This window comes from Pteropus medius, unplaced genomic scaffold, assembly GCF_902729225.1.
Source record: "Pteropus medius unplaced genomic scaffold, Ma_sr-lr_union100, whole genome shotgun sequence".
Taxonomy (NCBI): domain Eukaryota; kingdom Metazoa; phylum Chordata; class Mammalia; order Chiroptera; family Pteropodidae; genus Pteropus; species Pteropus medius.
In genome coordinates, this window is record NW_024351730.1 from 22,930,185 (window position 1) to 22,951,822 (window position 21,638).

The following is a 21,638-nucleotide window of genomic DNA, read 5'->3' on the forward strand; positions in this document are numbered from 1 at the left end:
TAAAAAATTTTAAAAAATAAACCAAAAACCTCATCTTTGGTTTGGGTTAGGAATAAAATTGCCCTTTGGATTTTTTTATAGCACTGAAGTAAATATCTTTTTTTTTTAAGTTAATTCTTTAGGCTGAGGTTTCTCTGAATACAACATCATGATGGTGATATACCTTAAAGTGGGAAAAAGAAGTCCTGCTTTGAAAGATTTATATATATATGGAAGTTCTTAGAAATAAAAGTGTGTAGGTTAAAAGCATGGCTGTTATAGCCAGACAGACTTATGTGTGAACCCCTACTTTGGCACATATTAGCTGTGTGACTTCAGAAAATTTACTTAACATCTTGGAGTCTCAGATTCTATATCTGTAAAGTGAGAAAGAAAATATGTTAATTCCCTTTAAACTCTTATAAAGCTGTTGTAAAGATTAAATAAAGAAAAGGTAGTGATGTAACATAATACCTACAGTACCAGGAATATAATAAGTTTTTAATAAATACTAGTAAAAACTATTTATTTTTAATATAATTATTAATATTCATGTTAACACTCTTCCCTTTATCTCTTTGATTAAACTCTACATATAACTCATTTGTGCCAAAAGATTTTAATAAAAGTACAGATAATTTCACGAACAAAGCTCAAAACTTACTGTTTATTATCTATTTCATTGTCCTTTCTAAAACACTAATACACTTTTTCTTTAACGTGAGAAGGTAAAACTGAATTGAAATGTATGTATAGTATTTTTTTCCTCTGGAGATGACCCATAAGCCCAATATGTAAACAATGCAAAAATGTTCTTTTTGTATGAGATTTTTTTCCTGTTCATAGGTTACTTTTTTTCCTCTAACAGCTTAAATGGAGATTATTTAAATGGAGATTATAAAGAAAAAGGATTCTGCCATCCACTGCCCACTCCTTTCTAGCTGTAATGGCTCAATTAGATTTTCCTGCCTCAGACAGTTAGAGCCACCAAAGAAACATGGACTATTTAATTTGGCTGGCTACTAAATATTAATAAGCTTTTATTATAAGTTTTTAGTCAAATAATGTTAAAAACACTTCAAAGAAACATAATTAATGAATTATGAACATCCTACATTCTGAACAAATATTTGATTTATACTTAATTTTCACAGTTAGATATCAAATAGTGATTAAATTTTAACGTTGTATTATATGTAATTACAGTCAAATAAAAATAACATGTAAGTAAAAGCTCTGAGGCAATACACCCAAACACTGGCAGCATTCTTATTTGCAAATTGTGAGTATTGTTAACAGTGGCTTCTATCGATTCTTCTCCTCTTCCTCTTTCTCTTTTTTCATTTGGCTTTTCTATAACTTTTAACTTTTCTATAATAATCATGTATAAGTTTTGTAACCAAAAAAATAGAGGCTTCATTTTTAAAAATATCCCAAGATAATGTTTAAATGACCCAAATGGTGGGTCGAGATGAAAGTCAAGATTAGGTCCACTATTTAATACATTATGAAAGGAGCGTCATCCTTTCCACAATTAACATTTTTCTTTTCTGTGTTATTATGGCCAAAAAAGGGTTCACTAAATTTTATTACTAAATTCTTACAAATTCTTAAAAACTTTTCATATATATTATTCTTTTCTGTGAATTTACATTCATAGATGATGTACTTTTCAAATTATTGCCGAGCTTTTGGGTTCATGAAGTATGGTTCCCCCTAGTGGCCAAATTAATTATGGAAAATCAAAGTGATGTGGAGAGGCATACTCTTGGTAAAAGAGGCTTCTTAGTTGAGTGAGGGGGATTATATCTGAAGAGAATCAACGTTTAAGGCCCTGTGTTTTATCAATTTTAATTGAGGTATAATTTACATACAATAAACTGTTCCAACTTTAAGTGTGTAATCTGATGAGTTTTGACCTGTGTATAGACCATGTACCATACCACAATCAAAATACAGAACACATTCATCGCCTTCGAAAGTATTTTTGTACCCTTTTGCCATCAGCCCCAGACAAACAGTACAATATGAAATAGAAATGGTGAGAACAGACATGTTTGTCTTGTTCTTAATCTTACGGGGTCTCTCACCACAAAACATGATATTGTTTGTGGGTTATTCATAGATATCATTTATCAGCTTGGTGAATAGCCCTCTTAGTTTTCTGAAAGATTTTACTTTTACCATGAATAAATGTTGAATTCTGTCTGTCAAATACTTTTTCTACATCTGTAGAGATCATCACTGTTTTTTTTTTCTCTTTAATCTGTTGCTATGATGCATTTAATTGATTTTTAAAAGTTGAACTGGATTCACATTCTCAGGAGAAAGACTTCTTGATCATGATATATTACTCTATTAATATATCGCTTTATATAATTTATTGTTGTTTAACTTTTTTTTGTTACTATGTTGTTGAAAGATATTGGTCTGTAGCTTTCTTTTCTTGTAATGTTTTAATATCAGGGTGACTTACGAAGTGTTCTTTCTTCTATTTTCTGATAAATTTGCATAGGATTATTATCATTTTCTTAAACGTTTGAGAGAAATCATCAGTGAAGCTCACTAGGCCTGGAAATTCTTTGTCGACGGTTATTAGTTACTAAATAGTTTTCAAAAATTTATATAGAGTTACTGAAATTTTAAATTTCTTTTTGGGTTAGTTTTCAATGATTGGGGTTTTTAAATAAATTTGTCTATTTCATTTATGTTGTCTAATATATTGCATTAAAGCTTTTTATATTATTAGTTTATTAACACTTGTTTTTCATATCATTACTTTATCAACATTTTAATGCCTTTAGTATCTGTAATGATATCTCCTCTTTCATCCTTTATATTGATAATTTGTGTCTTTATAAAAAAGTTAATTTTGCCTTACCTACAATCTAATAAGTCAGCCATCAACAGTTTCATGAAGACTTACAGAAGACATGAGACAAAGAAATTTATTACAGGAAAAGTAGTTACCCAAAATGACGAATCCAGAAAGAAAAAGAAGAGAATAATTCCATTTATAATAGCATCAAAAAGTAAAGTTAGAAATAAACTTAACCAAGGAAGGCTTGTATTCTTAAACTACAAAACTTTACTAAAAGAAATTAAAGAAGACACAAATAAAGGAAAAGACATCCTGTATTCATGGATTGCAAGACTTAATATTGCTAAGATGTCAATACTATCCAAAGCAATCTACAGATTTATTGAAGTCCCAATGGCATTTTTTTTGCAAAAATAGAAAAAATCTATCCTAAAATTTGTATAGACTCCCAAGAGACCCTGAATAGCCAAAACAATCTTGAAAAAGAAGGATAAAGTTCAAGGTCTCGCACTTTCTGATTTTAAAACTTACTACAAAGCCACGGTTATTAAAAGAGAATAGTTCCAGCATAAAGTAGACATATAGAACAACGAAATAGAAGAGAGAACACAGAAATGAACCCTCACATATATGGTCAAGTGATAGATAACAACAACAAAAAAAGTAGTTGCCAGAGTATTGTTCCAGTTTCCTGAACCCTGTATACCACAGGGTGATGTGGAGACCAGATGAAGCCTACATGTTTAGTGGGTTGGACCACAGAAGAGGAACTCTGAGCTTGAGAATTCATGTTCACGCAGACTTTTATGGAAGGCAGTGAGGAAGCATTCTCTTTGTACGGAGGGAGATATTACCACATCTCTCAGTATTACCAGCTTTGTGAAGACTCCTGAGAAATGGTTCAAGTAAAAAGGAATTAAGGTAGTGATGGGAGATAAAGCCTTTGGCACAGGTATCTATATTGTCTGCACATCGACAATATTAAAACCTTTCCAAATGCAAAAAATAATAATAAAATAATAAATAAGTAAGTAAGTAAATAAATAATAAGATATATACAGTAAGTCAGAGACGGACACAGAGAACATGATAGATACTTTATGGTAACTCAGAGTATTCATTTGGAGAGCATATGTGCAATGACTCCTCAGTCTCCAGAATTATTTGATTAGAATTCGAGCGCGGATTGGAGATTCCAAAAAGCCAGTGAATATGAAGTTAAAGAAATGTACTCTTTGTGGCAGTAACTGTGACCTTATGCTTTTGGTTGAAGCTAGTGTAGCGTGGAAACACAGGTTTGAGCTAAGAATCTGTGCGCATTAGTCCAGAAATTTCCATACTGACCTAGGAAGGCCTCTAAAAGGTCTGTGCAAGAGTCTCAGTGGCCAAAGAGAGAAGATGAGAGATTAAGCAAGCTGGATCACTTAGAACCCATGTCAGCTGAAGCAGCTCTATTTCCTATTTTTCTCAAATATCTTTGAAGTAAGATATTGCACATCAGACTTCATCTGTAGAATGAATTTTGCTGCTTAAAAAAGAAAATGGTTTTGAAAGTTATAATATTAGAATATTGATGAGAAAATGGATGAAAAATTTACTAGGCTATGGAAAATAAGACAAATTATACACCACAAGAGGGGAGACAAAATTTTGAGCCTCTGAAAGAGTTTGAGAAGGATGTTAGGTGCTTGATAATATGCAATTCATGAGGAGAGAGGGAAGAAGTATTATTTATGTACAGATAGGAAAAAGAAAGAAAATTTTATGAATATTTTTAAAACTTCTAGTATGTAATTTCAGAACCAAGTTAGAAGTTATCTCTAGACTTTCATTTCTGAGTAAGAAGTTAAATTGTAAGCTGGAAATTGGAAAAAAAATGTTTCTGGGGAGGTATAGCAGAAAAAGTTAGTAATATGACCTGTGTACATAGATTTGTGTATATTCGACATTTAACCACTGTACTAAACCATCAAGAAATTTGTTTTTATCTACATTCCACTGTACTTAAAGTATTTTTTCTCCTCCTGGATGCTTTTAAAGGATTTTTTCACAATGTCACTGATTTTGAGCAATTTGGTTATGATATGCTTTGGTATAGTTTATAGTTCTCTTTATGTTTTTTTTGTTTGTTTGTTTGTTTGTTTTTTGTGCTTCGGTTCCCGGAGCTTCTTAGAGTTGTAGGTCTATACATTTCAGCAAATTTTAAAAATATTTTACTATTTTTTGTTCAAAAAGATTTTTGGTTTCCATCCTCTCTCTTTTGGGAATACCAGTTATATTATATTTGGCATTGTGAAGTTATCCCAAGGCTCACTGGTGCATTGTTATATTTTTTGCCTTGTTTTCTCTATAAAATTTATAGAGAAATTTTGATAGTTTCAATTATTTTCAGGCTTGCTAATCTTTATTTCTGCTACGTCATTCTTCTAGTATCTCATTGAGTAAAAGGAGCAGATTTATGTCTATATAGCAGACATATGCCTATATAGAAAGTTCATATAAGAAAGAAGTGAAATTGCAGATAAGGAGGAATGAATGGATTAGTAATAAATGTTGCTGTTACAACTGTTGTACATATTTAGTTTTAAAAAGTTGATCCCTACCTTACACCGTACATTGTAATCATTGATTAGAGATCTTAATGTGAAAGTCAAAACTTTAAAAGATCTATACTAAATTAATAAGATTATATCTCTAGAATCTTGAAATAGGTTGCTTAATCATTACAGTAAACTTTAACCATAAAAGAAACAATTGATAAATTTGACTACTTTACAATTAAGAAATTCTGTATATAAGAGATCTCAAAAGCTAAGTAAAAAGAAAGCCATTTAGAGAAAATACTTGTCACATATGTAAACAATAGTATATTGACATTAAAATTTAAATAATTCATATCAATAAAAAAGAAACAAACTCATTGAAAAAAGAAAACTAAAAAGGCTAATAAATTAACAGATCCATCACACATTAGTAGTTGAGAAAATATAAATTAAGACCAGTGAATACTATCTATTGCTCATTAAATTGAATAAAATTAAAAAGAGTGATAATACAAAACATTGTTAAGGATATGGCTCAATAACTCTTATTCATTGCCATTTGGGTGTTGATAAGAAAAAAATCGTTACTACTAGTACTTTTAAACTTTTTTAAAAAAAATTTAAATTGTGGTAAAATATACATAACATAAAACTTATCACCTCAACCGTTTTTAAGTGTATAGTTCTGTAGTGTTTAGTAAGGCACATTGTTATATAACTTATCTCTAGAACTCTTTTCATTTTGCAAATCTGAAACTATATACATTGAGCAGCAACTCCCCATTGCCCCTTCTTCCAGCCCTTGGCAACCACAGTTCTGCTTTCTATCTCTATGAGTTTGACTATTTTAAGTACTTATATTAAGTATAGTCATACAGCATTTGTTTTTTTATTGCTGGCTTTTTCACTTAGTTTAATGTCTTCAGATTTCATCCATATTGTAACAGGCATCAGAATTTTCTTCCTATTAAAGACCGAATAATATTTTGCTGTACGTATTTATCACATTTTGCTTATCCATTCATCTGTTGATGGACTCTTGTGTTGCTTCCTCCTTTTAGCTATTGTGAATATTCCTGCTATGAACATGTGTGTACAAATATCTCTTTTAGACCCTGGTTTTGATTCTTTTGGGTATATATTGAATGATATGGTAATTCTATTTTCAATTTTTTAACCCATTTCCCATTTAGAAAAAAAAATGCATCTCACTGCCAGCGTTAATTTAATTTTACATAAACAAACTCTTTGAGGCTGAAGCAAATCTGACTGTTTTTCAATGTGAAAATAAAATATAAAATCTGTTCTTGGAATTTTAAACAGGACTTGTCTCTAATCCTAATGTAACAGAAAGGTGTACATAAATCAGGTTCATCAAATGAATCTCTGGCTAACAACTGTTCAAGAATGATGTTAACATAATGGGTAGGAATGCTGTATTTTCTAGGATTTGACATTTTCAGAGATCGAGAATTACTATATTTTGTAAATGAAAATACTACTACTAAAGACAGAATGCTATACATAGAACAATGTCATTTTTTACCAAAGACTGTAGATATACTAGAGCGATGCGAAAGTAATAAAAGCAAGATATTTCGTGGCAAACTTTGGGTTAGGACTATAATCTGTGCGTTATTTCAGGGTAAACACTGTAGCTGCAAGTGCCGCCAGTGAGCATTTTCAGGACAAACAAAAAATGGTTAAATAAGCTCCAAACTGTTTTCCATAGTGGCTGCGCCATTTTACACTTCCACAACAGAATCCTAAAAGGGATCCAATTTTTTCATATCCTTACCAACACTTACGTTTTTGTTTTGTTTTGCTTTTTTGATAATAGCCATCCTAACAAGTGTGAGGGTATGAGGAGGTGTGTCATTGTGGTTTTGATTTGCATTTCCCTAATGACTAGTGTTGTTGAATTAGTGGCCAGAATTAAGCTTATGTTGAAACCAAAGTTAGCTTAGAAAATAAAAATATAAGAAAATATAATCTATAGTTTCAAAACTAAATGTAATTGTTTTTGATTATAGAGTGAAATCTTTCATATTCCATGCCTTGGGGAAAGTCTCTCAAAAATTCCTCTAACCAGGTTGAAAACCATTTCATGTCCTCTGTAATGACTTAGATTCATAAAAATCAACATTAATATACATTGCTCTCAGTTAAACAACTAAAACTGGCAATGCCACTCTTGTCCAGAGATGATCCAGATTAGCCTTCAGGGAAGTTACTATTTTGTTGGTCAGGGAATCATTCAGAAACCTGGGGAGAATTTCTCTTGGCACAACCCAGTTGACTTTAACTTTCCCATTTGCAAAAATAGTAAGCATAATGTTCTGCATTATTTTATTAATTGAAAAGAAAACCACATGTGTCAGAAAACTTATAGTCCACAACCCTGGGGTTGGGGTCCCCTGCTTTACTTGATGCAGGCTCTTCCCTCAAGATGACTTTAAGGAGTTACTCTGAAACAGCGAAAGTCTGAGTAGAATATAACTCAAATTGTTCATTAGTAGGAAGCATATACTATTCATGTGTTAAGAGAGAGAAAGTAGGAGCTGCCAAGGTACTTGCATGAGATGGAGGATAAGAAAGAGGCATGATCAATGCATTTCCCTAGGAGACAGGGAAGGCCAGAGGATTAAAGAACATTTTGAATTGATACGATTGTGTTTTGAAATATGTTGTAAATGGATTCCTTATAAACCTTAACCTATTTTCAAGAAATTACCGAATACCTATTCTTTCCCAAAAACTATTCTAGGTATAATGGAGGTGCCAAAGAAGTGGTATATGTGGTAATGGACCTCATGGAGGACATGCTTTCCTCCACCCAAGAGAAAACAGAATATTGTCTATTTTGTTAGACTGACAACCTCTTGTGGGTAGGAATCCCTCCTTTAGAACAATCTCTCCTGACCTCATCAGACCACACCCTCCAGGGACAAACCTATAGCAAGGCAAACAAGATAATTGGCTTCCTGTAATGAAGCAGAATGCATACTAGAGAAACTCTAAAATATCTAGTCAATTAAAAGGAGACATGTAGGTTATTATAAGATTTGGAGAAAGGTAGAATTTAAGTGAAATTTAAAAGCAGCAGTATATTTGGTAGGCTGAAAGCAAAAAAGAGCTGTGTGTAAAGGGGCCAACTTCAGGTTGGACTGCAAAGGGGGCCTAGGGACCTGTTTCCTTGGAATTGAAAAAGTTAAGGTAAATGTGGAATGTGTCCAGAAATCTCTCATCTGAAGCTCTGTACCTAGGTTGGAAATAAAGTCTGCTTCCTTGTGTCAAATTTGTTGCAGGAAGCAACACCCGACGGAGGAAATTGGACGCTCAGACAACTTTGTTAGAGGAAGAATTTATTGGTTGGTGGAGCATGTGGGGTTAACGACACCAAGCACGGGCTCGCTTTGGTTAGATTTATTACAGTTTATATACCTCTGCAGTGTCCATGCAAAGGGCGCGTGATTCCTTTGTCTGAGGTTTCATGTGTGCCTCCTGACTCAGGATGGGAGAGAGAGCTTTGGGTGGGGGGCTATAAGGGGAGAGGAATTTCCAGACCATTGGTCTTACAAGTCATTTGTCTTGCGGCCTTGTTATCAGTACTGTTATAGGATTCTCGAGCAGAGAGATGGGACACCGAGGCTATAAGCAGAAAGCAACACTTATTAATGCCAGCACCTGCTCAGTGGATTCCTATACAAAGGTTGAGCCCTAATTGTGACATAACAGGCAGTTTTATACAGTCTTGTTATTCCTACACAGCTACAGAGATAAAGAAGAACATTAGTTGGTTGGCAAGCCATGAATCAACAGGTGTAAGCTGGAGAGTCCTTGAGGTGGGGGAGGTAGCTATGGGAAAACATTAGCTGGAGAGACCTAGAAGAGGGAGAGAGGGAAGTCAGGAATGAACTTGAACTGGCTGAGTAGGTCATTTCTGCAAGCCCTTTCCTTTGCATTTTTCATATGCCTCTTCTCCTCTCTTAAAATTCACTTGTATCATCCAGACAAGAGTTGGATGTTTCATTTTTATTGATATTTTAAACAGAAAATGTTCTGTCAGTCCATGATTTTAGAGAACAAGGATTCTAAATAAGAAAGCAGTGGTCAAATGGTTTGTGATGACACTTCACAGCAGCAGCTCAACCTTGGGAGAAATATTGTTTCCTTTAACTTTGCAGCTAGTTTTATCTGATTGTGTCTTATTTGTGTCTGTGATTTTTTTTTTTTAAATAAGACAACAGGACCAAAATGGAATCACTTATGCTAAGTCCCATGTAACCAAACCAAGAGTTAATTATAGTTTCAGCTCTCCCAGAAATGGAATCTTGAATCAGTCAATCAGGAATCACCTAATCAGCACTACTTAAGTAATCTGCCTCATACCCCCATCCTTGTTCCCACTCCCTTTTGCCTATATGAAAGTCTTTCATTTTGTACAGCTCCTTTCCAGTTGTTAGACTAGATGCTGCCTGATTCGAATCATCTTTTGCTCAGATAAAAAAATTTCATATACCTCAGTTTATCTTTTAATATGTCTCAGTGTAATGAATGGCAAGTCTTTTACTTTTTCAAAAGGAGTTGATTTTTGCTTTCTCACTGCAAATTCACCACAGAACAGCAGGTTTCTAAGCTGTGTTAACTTGATCATACACTCTGGAAAAACTTAGACATTGGTCATTTTTTTCTTCCAAAAGTGTAAATCATAAGGTAGAGCTATAGAAAATCTAAGGTACAGGCGTTGTTTAGCCATGTGCCCCTCCTCCCTCTACACACTCACACATTTATGTCTTTCTCCAGCTCCCAAGGTATCACAAGGTCGCATTAAGGGAGTGGGAAACAAAGAACCAATAACATCTTCTTGCTAAATCAAACTCCACATAGCTTCGGAGGCTGTTGGCTCGGGAGAAAGGTGGCGTGCTGCTTGAACTGATTAGTTTAGACGCCTTCCCCGCGTCCTCGCTACGGCGGGGATCAGCGGCCTGTCGAACAGGACAGAAGCCAAGCCGCCAGGTCACACTCTAGGCCACCAGTCACCAGGCCGCACCTCCGCGAACGGTGCCCAGCCGGGGGCTTGGGTCTTGGCCCCGCCCCCTGGCGGTTACGTCCCCCGCCTACTTTGGAGCTCGATTCCCGGCCCCGCCTGCCGGCCTTGAGCTTAGCTCCTGGCCCCGCCCTGCACGGCGTCCCGGAACTCGCTGCAGGTGGGAACTGCTCTCCGCTGGGCCGGGCGGGGTGGGGGCGGAGCCCGGCCTGCAGCGGCGAGGACCCGTGCGGCGGGAGGTGGAGCTTCCGTTTGGAAGTCTAGGGTACGTGGCCTTGACTATGCCGGTCCGCAGCTTTTCGCTGCTGGGAGTTCGCCTGGGCCGAGTGCCGGCTCTGGGCGGGAGCGCGGCGCGGCTCTGCGGGGCGCCGGGCGCAGCTGGGCGCACGGTCCGGGGCTTTCGGAGCAGCAGAGTGAGGTAGGAGCACTTTCCAACGCTCGATCTCCGCGGGTCTGGCTGCTCCCGGGCGTGAAGCCGCTGGCCGTGGGAGGGGCGGCGGGGCGCGCGAGGTTCCGGGCAGCCCTGTGGCGCGGCCCCGGGCGAGGCCAGCCTCTGCTCAGAACCAGGCCTAGCGGGCCACGCGCGCAGATTCTTGCGGCCTCCAGTCGGGCGCCTGAGAAGTGTTGGGTCCTGGGCTCCGGCACCAGAACGTTCCGTCTTTGCAGCAGGTGCATTTGAGTGATTTAGGAAGACGTTTGAGGCCTCAGGAAAGGTGCCATAAAAACACAGAGTTTGCTTGTTCAAACGTTTCTTTTTGTTTTGGTTATTGTGTTCCGTAAACAAAGGAGTCAGCGTTGTCTAGATGGTTTACTAGCGTTTCCGAATTCCTTTGTTGGTGTCTTTTCCAGCTCTAAAATTCTTAATGATTTCACAAAATCAGACAGTAATCTTAATTTCTCAGCATTTTTCTGTATGGAGCTTCCTGAACCTCTTCAACCTAAGATTGAAGCGATCCATCTTAAATTCGCTGCATCTCTTTGGCTCTTGTTGCTGGCTAGTACATTGCAAAGACAGAACAGTACGGTTTTAACTCTTCTGTACAATGGTGCCCGGGAACACTTCCGTCACTTACTTGTTGTAGTTGCAAACTCAAACCTAAGAAGCTAAAAATATATTCCTTTGACCCAGAGCCAGTGAGTTCAGAAGAGATTCTGTTTTCAGACTTTCAGGGCTATCAGTAATGCACTTTCACTGCCTTCTACATGGCCAGAAATGGTGTCTTAACTCGTATTTTTGTATCCACAATGCCCAACACAATACTTGGAAGAAAGTAATGAACAGTAAGTAATGTGGAAACATAGCTACCGCTTATTTAATTTAAATAGATTAACTCTCTATTGTATGCATTTGAACCTTAGCCTTGAGTAACTGAAATAAAAAACATTTTCTATTATTTGTACGTAGTTTACTTTGAGTGTAGTTTCTAATGACTAGGTCTTCCACAAAGATATATGAGAAAATAACAGTGATTCAGAGTTTGGTTGTGTTAAATTCTTTTGGTGCCTTAAAGATTTTGCCAGTTTGTTTGGAATTACCAACTCTACTACATAGGAAAAGGAAGTTCTGTAGAATTCTATTTGTCCTAAAAAATTGAAAGAATTATCTACTAGTCATTTTATCTATTTACTTAGATTTGTTTTTGTTTTTGTTTTGAATTTTAATTGCTTTAGGGCATCTTTCTAGGTTGAGGATAACCTTTTTCAAATTGTTCAAGTTGATTAATTTCCCTTTGTCCGCTTGATAGAAACAACCAGGTCAACCCATCCTCTCTGTGTATATTGAGTGGTAGTCACCATAGTTACAACCCAAACATTTGATTGTAGCCACTTCATGCTCATATGCCCACACACCGGAATAATTCAGATTTTTAAAATTATATTTAATGGCCTCCTTATAATTTAAAATAGTTGAGTGTAGTAATTTTGGAAAGCTATTCTTAATATAAGAAGTATTACTTTTGACCCATTTGATGCAGATTATAACTGTATAAAAATAATACTTTCGGTAGATTTTTTTTTCTTTTTAAGGTAACACTAATTAAGTTAGGATAGGGTGGTATTTTGATACCCTCTTGGCACTGAAAACCATATATGAAGATGAGGTTGGCTGTAAGGTTGAGAAACACCTTTGGACTGATGGGTCTCGGGTGGGGAGGAATTCGGACAGTGTGTTGATGCTTATTGGTGTCTCTTTTCTCTTCTAGGACCAGCAGAGAGAAGAGATTCCATCTTCCAGAGGTCACCACTGTCTGCCTCCCCACTTGTCCCCATCCTCAGTCATCTTTTTTAATGTATAGTTGTCTAGTTCTTCATAGTGAATGTGGTTTAAATCTGACAATTCCTATTGACTCGAAATTTGCACCTTACTGTTTTCTTACTGAAAATTGCCTTTAAATTTGATAAACTCTTCCCCAAATATATTGACTGTTTTAAATTATTAGATTTATTACCAGTTTCTGAGATATATGGAGCCTTAAGAATGAAAAAGTATTTTTCATTATTTTTTCAATATTTTTACTAGATGCCTATAATAATGGAAAATATAAATACTTTTTAGTGGAGTTTTTTTTTTATATAACAAGTGTAATATCAAGAAATGTTTGACAGAATTTGAAAGTTACAAAATCTTGATGTATCATTTAATATTTTTCTCTGGTTTTTATTTAAGATTTATAACGAGATTTTTTCCTATTTACTCATGAAAAATTAGATCTTGTTGGAAGAAAATATATTTAATGTCAAAGAAATAAATAAGCGCTTCTATATGTTGCAGCTTAGTGTTTCTTGAAATGAATTACATATATAGCCAAAAAGTTGAAAATAAAATTCTTGGTGATTAATTTTTTTCCATTTGCCTTGCGATGTGAGGATTTTACAATCAAAATATTCTTGGGTTATAAACATCATATAAGACTTTGGCCCAGTGCTTTTCAGTATTTGGAGCTGGGCAGCAACCTATCTCATTTGGAGGAGAGGTCACAGACCTTGTACACTGTCTTGCTCAAAGCAGATTTGCAAGTATCCTACAACAGGGACTTCCCCAAACTCTGCTTTAGATCATCCTAATGACTAGCAAAGGCAGTTTCTCAAAATATTATTTTGTTGGCAAATATAATAATGTGGTTTTTGCATTTTAATGCCTTACCTATTCTAATAAAAATGAGATAAGATAGCTATCTGGTCACAATTTTGATTTCTAAGCAGTTCTTACGTCATTTTAAATTAAAACCTAAAATGTTTCACCATTAGTGTCTTATATCTTAGTTTTATGTCTGTGTCCTAGTTGTTCAGAGAGTTTTCTCATTGAATGGATAATATGAAAAACAGAGACTAATATTAATCTTGGATTTTGTTATTCAATACATGTTTTTAGTAATAATTGAGCAATTTCTTTAATGACCTGAATCTTTGTTTTTCAAATGCTTTGAAGTTATGTTACCTTTTCATGTTGATACTTTGATGGGATGATAAAAACATCAGAGGAAAAAAGCAAAACACCAGTAATCTTTTCGTGGTCAAATGCTCTCATGGAATTCCATGGAGCTCAGTAAAGATTTTTAAAATAGTTTGGCTTAGAGATGATTAAATTGTGGAGGGAGGTTTAAGGAGATGGGAGCTTGAGTGAGATTTGAATTGTCAATGAGTGGGATAAATTAATGGTTAGTAATAAATGAAATGTACTATTGAGAAGTGCAATTTGGACCAGAAAAGACATACTAAAAGATGAGAAAACTTTGTGGTCAGAATGGACCATAGTCTAAATCTAAGTAAGTAATTGTCAAAATGTCAAAGATCTCAGAGTTAGATATTATGAAAGAATGCTTTTGGGGCTGCTCCACTTAAAATTACACCATAAGCATTTTCTGTTTGCCATTGTTTTGGTTAATGTTTTATTGGCTGTGTCATATTACATTATGTCAATTAGCCATAACTTAACTTAATCATCTTGCTATTGTTCAATGTCTAGCCCTGGGAACATATGAAATAATTTACTCTCAGAGTCTGGTCATGTTTTTATCAACATCATACCAACCAGGTTTATTCACTTAATGATCTGAACTGTACCTACGTATAATTACTCTCATTAAAGAGAACTGAGAGACTATCCAAAGATTCATAATTCTAAAGTGAGGGCATAAATATAGTTTAAAATAGATGACCCTCCCCTCCTTCTCTCTTGGGCTATTTATGATTAATTTTGTGGTGAATATCATCTTGCCTTTAAGTAATCCAATTGTATTATTGAAAAATAAATTTGATTAATACTTAATGAACCCTTCCTTTATTAAATACTGAGATTTTTCACATTAGTATATCCTTTAATCCTCACAATAACTGAAGGAAATAGATACTCTTCTCAATTACAGATTGGGAAATTAAGGCCTAAATACATTAATTTGTCTAAGTTAGCACAGTAAATAGATAGTGAAGATGGCGTTTGAAGATGCGGTTTGAACGTGCATGAACTACTTAGTGCCTATCTCTACAAGCAATTTGTAATTGTTAACATATCTCTCTATTGCTTTTCCTCTTTTTGGAAATATTTATTAAATCTTATAGGACTTTTTTGAATCAAGAAAGCTAATTTTGCATTTAATCTTAAATATTTTGTTGTCAGGATTCCTTAATGCAAGGTATTTCTTAACCTGGGACTTTATGCATAGAATTTAGGTGATCCATAAATTTAGATGGGAGGTGACTAACCTCTAACACTGACCTCTAATAAATTTAGCATTTTCTTCAATTGTGAATTTGGCAACAAACCACAGTAATACTAACAGTATGTGTGATGTTGCCAATAAAAACCACAGATATTTTAGTACCATAGAGGTGATGACAGAGATCTCAAAATATCATATGTACTTGTCACTACTTTGATATTATGGTAGTTATTAGACCTGCCACTAGATTATTATTTAATGCTTAAAAAAAATGCTTGATAACTATATTTCAATAAAACTGGTATTTTATATTAAGCATTTAAAAAGATTATTCTGAGATTCAACTGACTGCCCAAGCGTTCCCATGGTCCAAAGCTTAGCATCTAAGATTCTGAAAAAGCATGGATGTTGTTTAGGTAGCTACTGTCTTCTAATTTACAGGTTAGGGTCCTGAAAGAATTAAGTTACAAAATTGAGTAACAGAATCATTCATAATGAAAACTTGGTTTACTTTTTATTGATGTATGAAAGTATAATTTCTGATAAAATTACTTCAAGGTGTAAGTGAAGTATTTAGGATGTGAAATGAAATGTTTTTAAAAGGCCAGAAACTTAATATTTCAGTATTCATGTACTTTAAAAACATTCCTGTACTTTGAAAGGCTCCTTCGTACAAGTGATTGACTTTATTCCATATGTAATTTTGCCCTTTTTCCTTTGGGTTCAATTTCTATTGTACTCTTAGTTCCAACTCAGAATCTCCAAGTTATGCTCTAATATACAAAGCAATTAAACTCCTAGGACTCAAGGAGAAATTTGAATTACTAATGATTGTATTAGGCTTTTCCATAAAACAGTTCTCATAAAACAGTTGCAGCTCTAAAGTTGTGGTTGAAAATGAGACTGAAACCTAGATGCAGAAGTGAGATGTCAAGTATTCAAATTAAAAATACACTGTTAATCTTGCATAGATTTTATTTTACTATGTTGTGAAGGATTATCTTGATATACAAGAGAAGTCATGAATTTTTTTCCTGTTTTCCTGCTTTAGGTAATTTAATACTTCATTTAGTTATAATAACCATAGATTAGGATGGTTGCAGTTTATTTTCTGGAAAATATAGGTAAATGAACAAACTCATAGAAACAACCCTAAATATTGATGACTTTCTGGTCCCATACTACTCCTGGTTATCTGAATATGTCTTCATCTATTACTTAATAAAAACTGGGAGAAAGAGCCATTTTTGCAAATCAGCCAATTAACTCTTAGCCAAATCCTTTTATGTAGTCAACTGGGAACATTCTTATTGTATAGATGAAACTGCATGCCTTCCAGTGTAGTTAAAGTGACCTGTCCAACCTCATAGGTGCTAACTGTGAATCAAGGCTGACTGACACTCAGGACTTCTTGGGGTGGGTAATTTGTGATTTGTACTGCATTGCGCTGCCTTGCTTTGCTACTCATCCCCATTCCTCTCATGATTTATTGCTTCCTAAGGAAGCCATGTTTGGTGTTAGCCCAACAATTGAGGGAGAATAAAATACTGAAAGGAGTGCTCCTTGTCCTGCCTTCTGTGCGGGTCACTTGCAACATTTCTGCCTTTTCAGGAAATGCACCTGAGCAAGTAACGATAGGGTACGTTGTGTGAAAGATATCCAAGGGGTCGACTTGACTACACTTTTGATGTGTATTAGTGGCAATGTGACTAAAATTTTTTGACCAAACCAGCACATTTTTAAGAATAAAAAGAGACATTAATGTAATGAAAATGATGTATTTAGAATAGTTATTGACTAACAAATATATATTAGTGGACCTGTAAAAGTTCTCTTCAAAACTATTTTCCAAATTAATGTTTTACAAGGTAATATATAGTTATGCATTAAAACAATTTAAAAATTTTATCTTAATTTTATATTTAATTTTTTAAATTATGTGAATGTTAATATTTAACACACGTCAAATTCTTGGTACATATTCACATACTTGAATCAATTTCTTAGGCATAGCTTCCTTTAACACATTGATACTGATAATTTTCTGAAAAAAAATCTTATTTTAAAAACCTTAATTTAAAAATCAGATTTACTGTAGGTTTCTTAAAAGTTGAAAATTACTCTTTAGAAAGTAGTATTTTTAGTTTTAAAGTACTTTCGCTATAGATGCTAAAGCACCTCATAAGCTCAGAGCAAACTCTGCTGACTGGAACAGTCTCAATTCTAGTTTTTTTCATATTGAAATGTGAAGATATTTTAGCCTAAATGTTTTCTCAGACACTATCTTTGTGTCTCCTTTCAGTATACCTTTCTTTGACAGACACTTAAGAAGATAAAGTCATTAAATAAATTATTCCGATTTACGATTTTTAAAATATTTTGCCATATGTAGTTGAAGTAAAATTATAGGCCTTCTCAATTATATTCTATTACATTATGAAATATAAATTTATTCAGTGAAAAATAAGAGCTCTGTCAAAAGATTCTTTCCACAAATTGGAATATTTTGATTGAGATTATAGATATATTTGTTTACTAAAGCTGTCATAAGCAAAGTACCACAGAAAGATGGCTTAAAACGACAGAAATTTATCCTTACACTTACGGAACCTAGAAATCTGAAATCAAGGTATCTGCAGAGCCATGGTTCTCTCTTAGCCTCTTGTTGCATGCAGTCCTTGGTTTTCCTTAGTTTATAGCTGCATAAATTCAATCTCTAATTCTATGGTTACATGGCTATCTTCCCTATATGTCTTCACATGGAGTTCTCTGTGTATGTGTCCCTGTGTCTCTTCTTATAAGGACAGCAATTATATTGGATGAAGGGCCCCCTCCAGTATGACCTCGTCCTATATCTTAATTACATCCGCAAATACCTTATTTCCAAATAAGGTCATAGTCACAGGTACCAGGCATTAGGATTTGAACATATCTTTTGAGGGGGACACAATTCAACCCGTAACAATGGACTTTCAAAATTGCTTATATATTGTTTGAACTATCATTGTTTAATTAGTTCAGTTCTTCCCTTGCTTTCGAAGGCATAAATTTCTGTAAGCTTTGGTTTCAGTAATTGCAATTCAGTAAAAGTTTCAAATCTTAAGTGCCCCCCACCCCCACTCCTTGGTCTGTTTTTCAGATATGTTGATTAACAATTTCCAACAGATTTTAAACAAAACAATAATTATAGGCCTTTAGGTTGTTTTATAAAATAATTTTTCAAACATTTCTGAAATCTGATGCTGACAATGAAGATAGAATACTTTTTTCCATGATAAAATATTTTTTGTATTCAACATAAACATCAATAGTTTTGTAATTTACAATAACTTTATGTATACAGTGCTTGTTAATTTTGTAATCAATTTATATTTTATTTGGTATATTATAGATTGTACACAGTTACGGATAACATATGTCTCATGACCAGTTTCAAGTACAAATGCTTCATAGGTTTCTTTATGACAGCTGCCCCCCTATCAGGAATACTAGAGTGAGGACTCCAGCTCTGAGAGTGCTGGGGGCCTAACCTAGTGGTTCTTAACTGGGGCTCGGCAGAAACACCTTACAGGTGTTTTAATGAAACATTGGAATTTTTAGATCTAGTCTGTTGAGAGTCTTAAAAAGATCCTGGCAATTTCTTAGCCAGTCTGTCTCATCACCTGTGAATCTTGTGTTCTGTGACAGAAAATTTTGTCAGAGTTGATGGAAGTTTTCTTAAGACACAAAAAGTGCAAACTCTAGAGGCAAAAATGATTGAGTCTTACATTAAAGAACTTTTCATCAAAAATAATAAAATAAGTGAAAAGACAAGCCACTTACTGGTTATACTTGGTACATTGCTATAAGATTAGTGTTCAGAATGTATAAATTACTACACAAATTAGATACAGATTAATAATGCATTAGAAAAATGGTTAAAACAGATGAACAGTCATTCCATAGAAGAGGAACTCCAAATGACCAATAAACCTATGAGATGTCTAACCTCTAGTAATTACGGAAATGTATATTAAAACCACAATGGAATGCCATTTAATTGGTTAAATTAAAAACTTTGACAGTATCAAGGAAGTAGAGCAATAAAAGCTCATATACCACTGGTGGGGTCGTGAGCTAGTGTAACCATTTTGGAAAATAAGGTGGCATAAATTGAACACCTATGTGTCCTATAATCCAGTAATTCCATCCATTGCTGGCTATATATACCTTAGGGAAAGAGATATTTGTAGTGTGTATAATATATATTACTTTTAATACATGTTATATCTAATGTTCAGAATACAAACATTAGATTAAATGATAAAGAAAAGCAGTGGAATTATAAACCAAATTTCAGGATAGCGTTTAATTATGGAGACAATCAGAGTTTAGATAGGGGAGGGTTATACAGATGATTTCAGTGATTATTGTAATATTTCTTTTTATTAAACTGGGTGGTAGTTTTAATTGTATTATTTTCCTTTTCATATGTTTTATAGATATTTTGCATCTACTCGCTTTTAATATAATTCAAGAAGACCTATTTTGATATCATTTAAAAAGCATTTTAAGACAGATAAATATCTTGAATGCTACCTATCTCACCATTTTATTTTGCTTATTTCTTTTAAATATTTAGCCATATGCATGCATATTTTAAGTCATAGTTATGTACCTACAATTTTTCATTTCATCTCTTCGCTTTATACAATGAATATTTTCAAATATTGCTGTTTTTATAATTATTATTTTCAGTGGCCATATAATTAAAAAATTATAATACAATAAAAACATTTAATGCTTTGCTAATTTCACAAATATTTAATAAACACATACAATGTGCAAATACTCTGTTAGGTGTTAAGGATATCCGTAAATATAAACTACCTGCTCTACCCAGCTTAGAGTACAGAAGGAGAGACAGAAATTTTAACGAGGAGTTAAGGTCCTATAAAAAGCTAAGGGCAGAATGCTGTGGGAGCTCACAGCAGAGGCAGTTCTCCAGGTCAGAGTCTCTTCAAAGCTGAGACTTGAGGAATGTGCGTAAGTAAAGGAGGAACAGGCTTGGTAGGGAGGTTAGAGAGGTGAGAATGAGAAGGAAGAGTGTTTCAGGTCAAAGGAATAGTATATGTGAAGGCTCAGATATGAGGAGAACCTGGCACAGGTGATAAATCAAAATGCAGCTGTGTGTAGTGTGGGACTTGATGAGTGCTATATTCTTTAGAAAAAAGGCTAAAGAAAGCCCATGCAGGGATTTGAAGCTACAGGAAATTTAGATTGTAGTTAAATCTCTCTTTTCTCAGTTTTTCAGATCAAAATTTCGAAGCCATATTTGACCTGTTCTTTTTCTCACACCCTGCACCCAATCTCAGTACATTCCAGTGGCTCTACCTCAAAATAGATTCAGAATCAGACTACTTAGCACCTCCACTACTACCCTACTTCCCCAAGCCACCATTGTCTCTTCTTCCCTGAAGGTTCCTTCCTATGCGATCTCACATCCCACTACTTATCTGACCTCATGTCCTGTCCTAGTTACTTGTTCTTTCCACTGTAGCCACTGTCCCTGCTTCATCAAACATGCCTGGCATGCCTTTTCCTAAAGAGCATGTACTTCCCTTTGCCTAAAACTCTTTTCTCCAAATAGCCACATGACATATTTCCTCATTTCCTTCATTTTTAGACAAATGTCATCTGATTAAGCAGAGAAGTGACACCTTAACCCACCTCTATAAAATGGCAACTCTGGCCTCCAGACATGGTCTTTCCCTCCATTTTTCACACGATATGTTAAATAGTTGCTTTAAAAATTTGCTTATGTCTTCTTCAACTACAAAACTACAATATAGTTTTTATGAAAGTGGACAGTTTGTTTTGTGCACTATTTATGTTTCCAGTGCCTAGAATAGCACCTGGCACATAGAAGGTAAACAATATGTATTAATAAACAATGGACATGTAGTAAGGGGTTTTACTAGGAAACTGACATGATTATATTTGGAAAATCACTGGCTCCAGTGTGGAAAATGGATTGGCAGAGATCAAGACTTGAGCCAGAGAGAACTCTTAGGAGCTGTATGCTTCTGTGGCAGTACATTTGAATTCTTGCTGATATTTAACATACATGTTGAAAAAAAATCTCATTTGTTTATGCACTAAAGACTATGCGAGCTAGATAATGTGTGTGTTTACCAGTTACAGTCATCTTTCCATTGGGATTCCACTCATTTCAGGTTGCTGCATTTATTCTTATTGTGTCTCCTGCAGAGCCAGGCTTGTTGAGGCTTTGCAGTGACTGAGGAATCAATGGGATGAGCCAGCTATTACCAAAAATGCTCAAAATTCCATTACATATTGGGTGGCAGTCTTATGGGTGTTTACCCATAAACATCAGCCAAGCCAGGCTATATCAAGACAGCTATAATTAGCAAGCTAACTTAGCACCTCACTGCTATAATGTAAAGTAAGTCCTGTGGCCCTCAATATACAGGGTGCAGCAAAGTTTAATCTGTATATTGTCTTTTTTGGAAGCTAAGAATCAGTTTACACCATTGTCATGTCTGATATTCTCAGGGTCACACAGCTTTGTAGTGTCTAGTCCA

At 34.7% G+C, this 21,638-nt stretch overlaps 1 protein-coding gene across 6 annotated transcripts in view; it reads left to right on the forward strand.

Moving 5' to 3' along the window:
- Window positions 1-10,623: 10,623 nt before the first annotated feature.
- MTHFD2L (methylenetetrahydrofolate dehydrogenase (NADP+ dependent) 2 like) overlaps window positions 10,624-21,638 on the forward strand; it is a 115,882-nt gene continuing 104,867 nt past the window's right edge. For 2 of the 6 annotated variants that reach the window (XM_039845451.1, XM_039845448.1), the window contains exons 1-2: window positions 10,624-10,811; window positions 12,598-12,684. In XM_039845451.1, the coding sequence (XP_039701385.1) occupies window positions 10,675-10,811; window positions 12,598-12,684 (224 nt within the window). In that variant the 5' untranslated portion in view covers window positions 10,624-10,674. Of the gene's footprint in view, window positions 10,812-10,942; window positions 11,675-12,597; window positions 12,685-21,638 lie in introns of those variants that run through there. The other 4 variants (XM_039845454.1, XM_039845449.1, XM_039845452.1 and 1 more) reach the window with 4 other exon arrangements.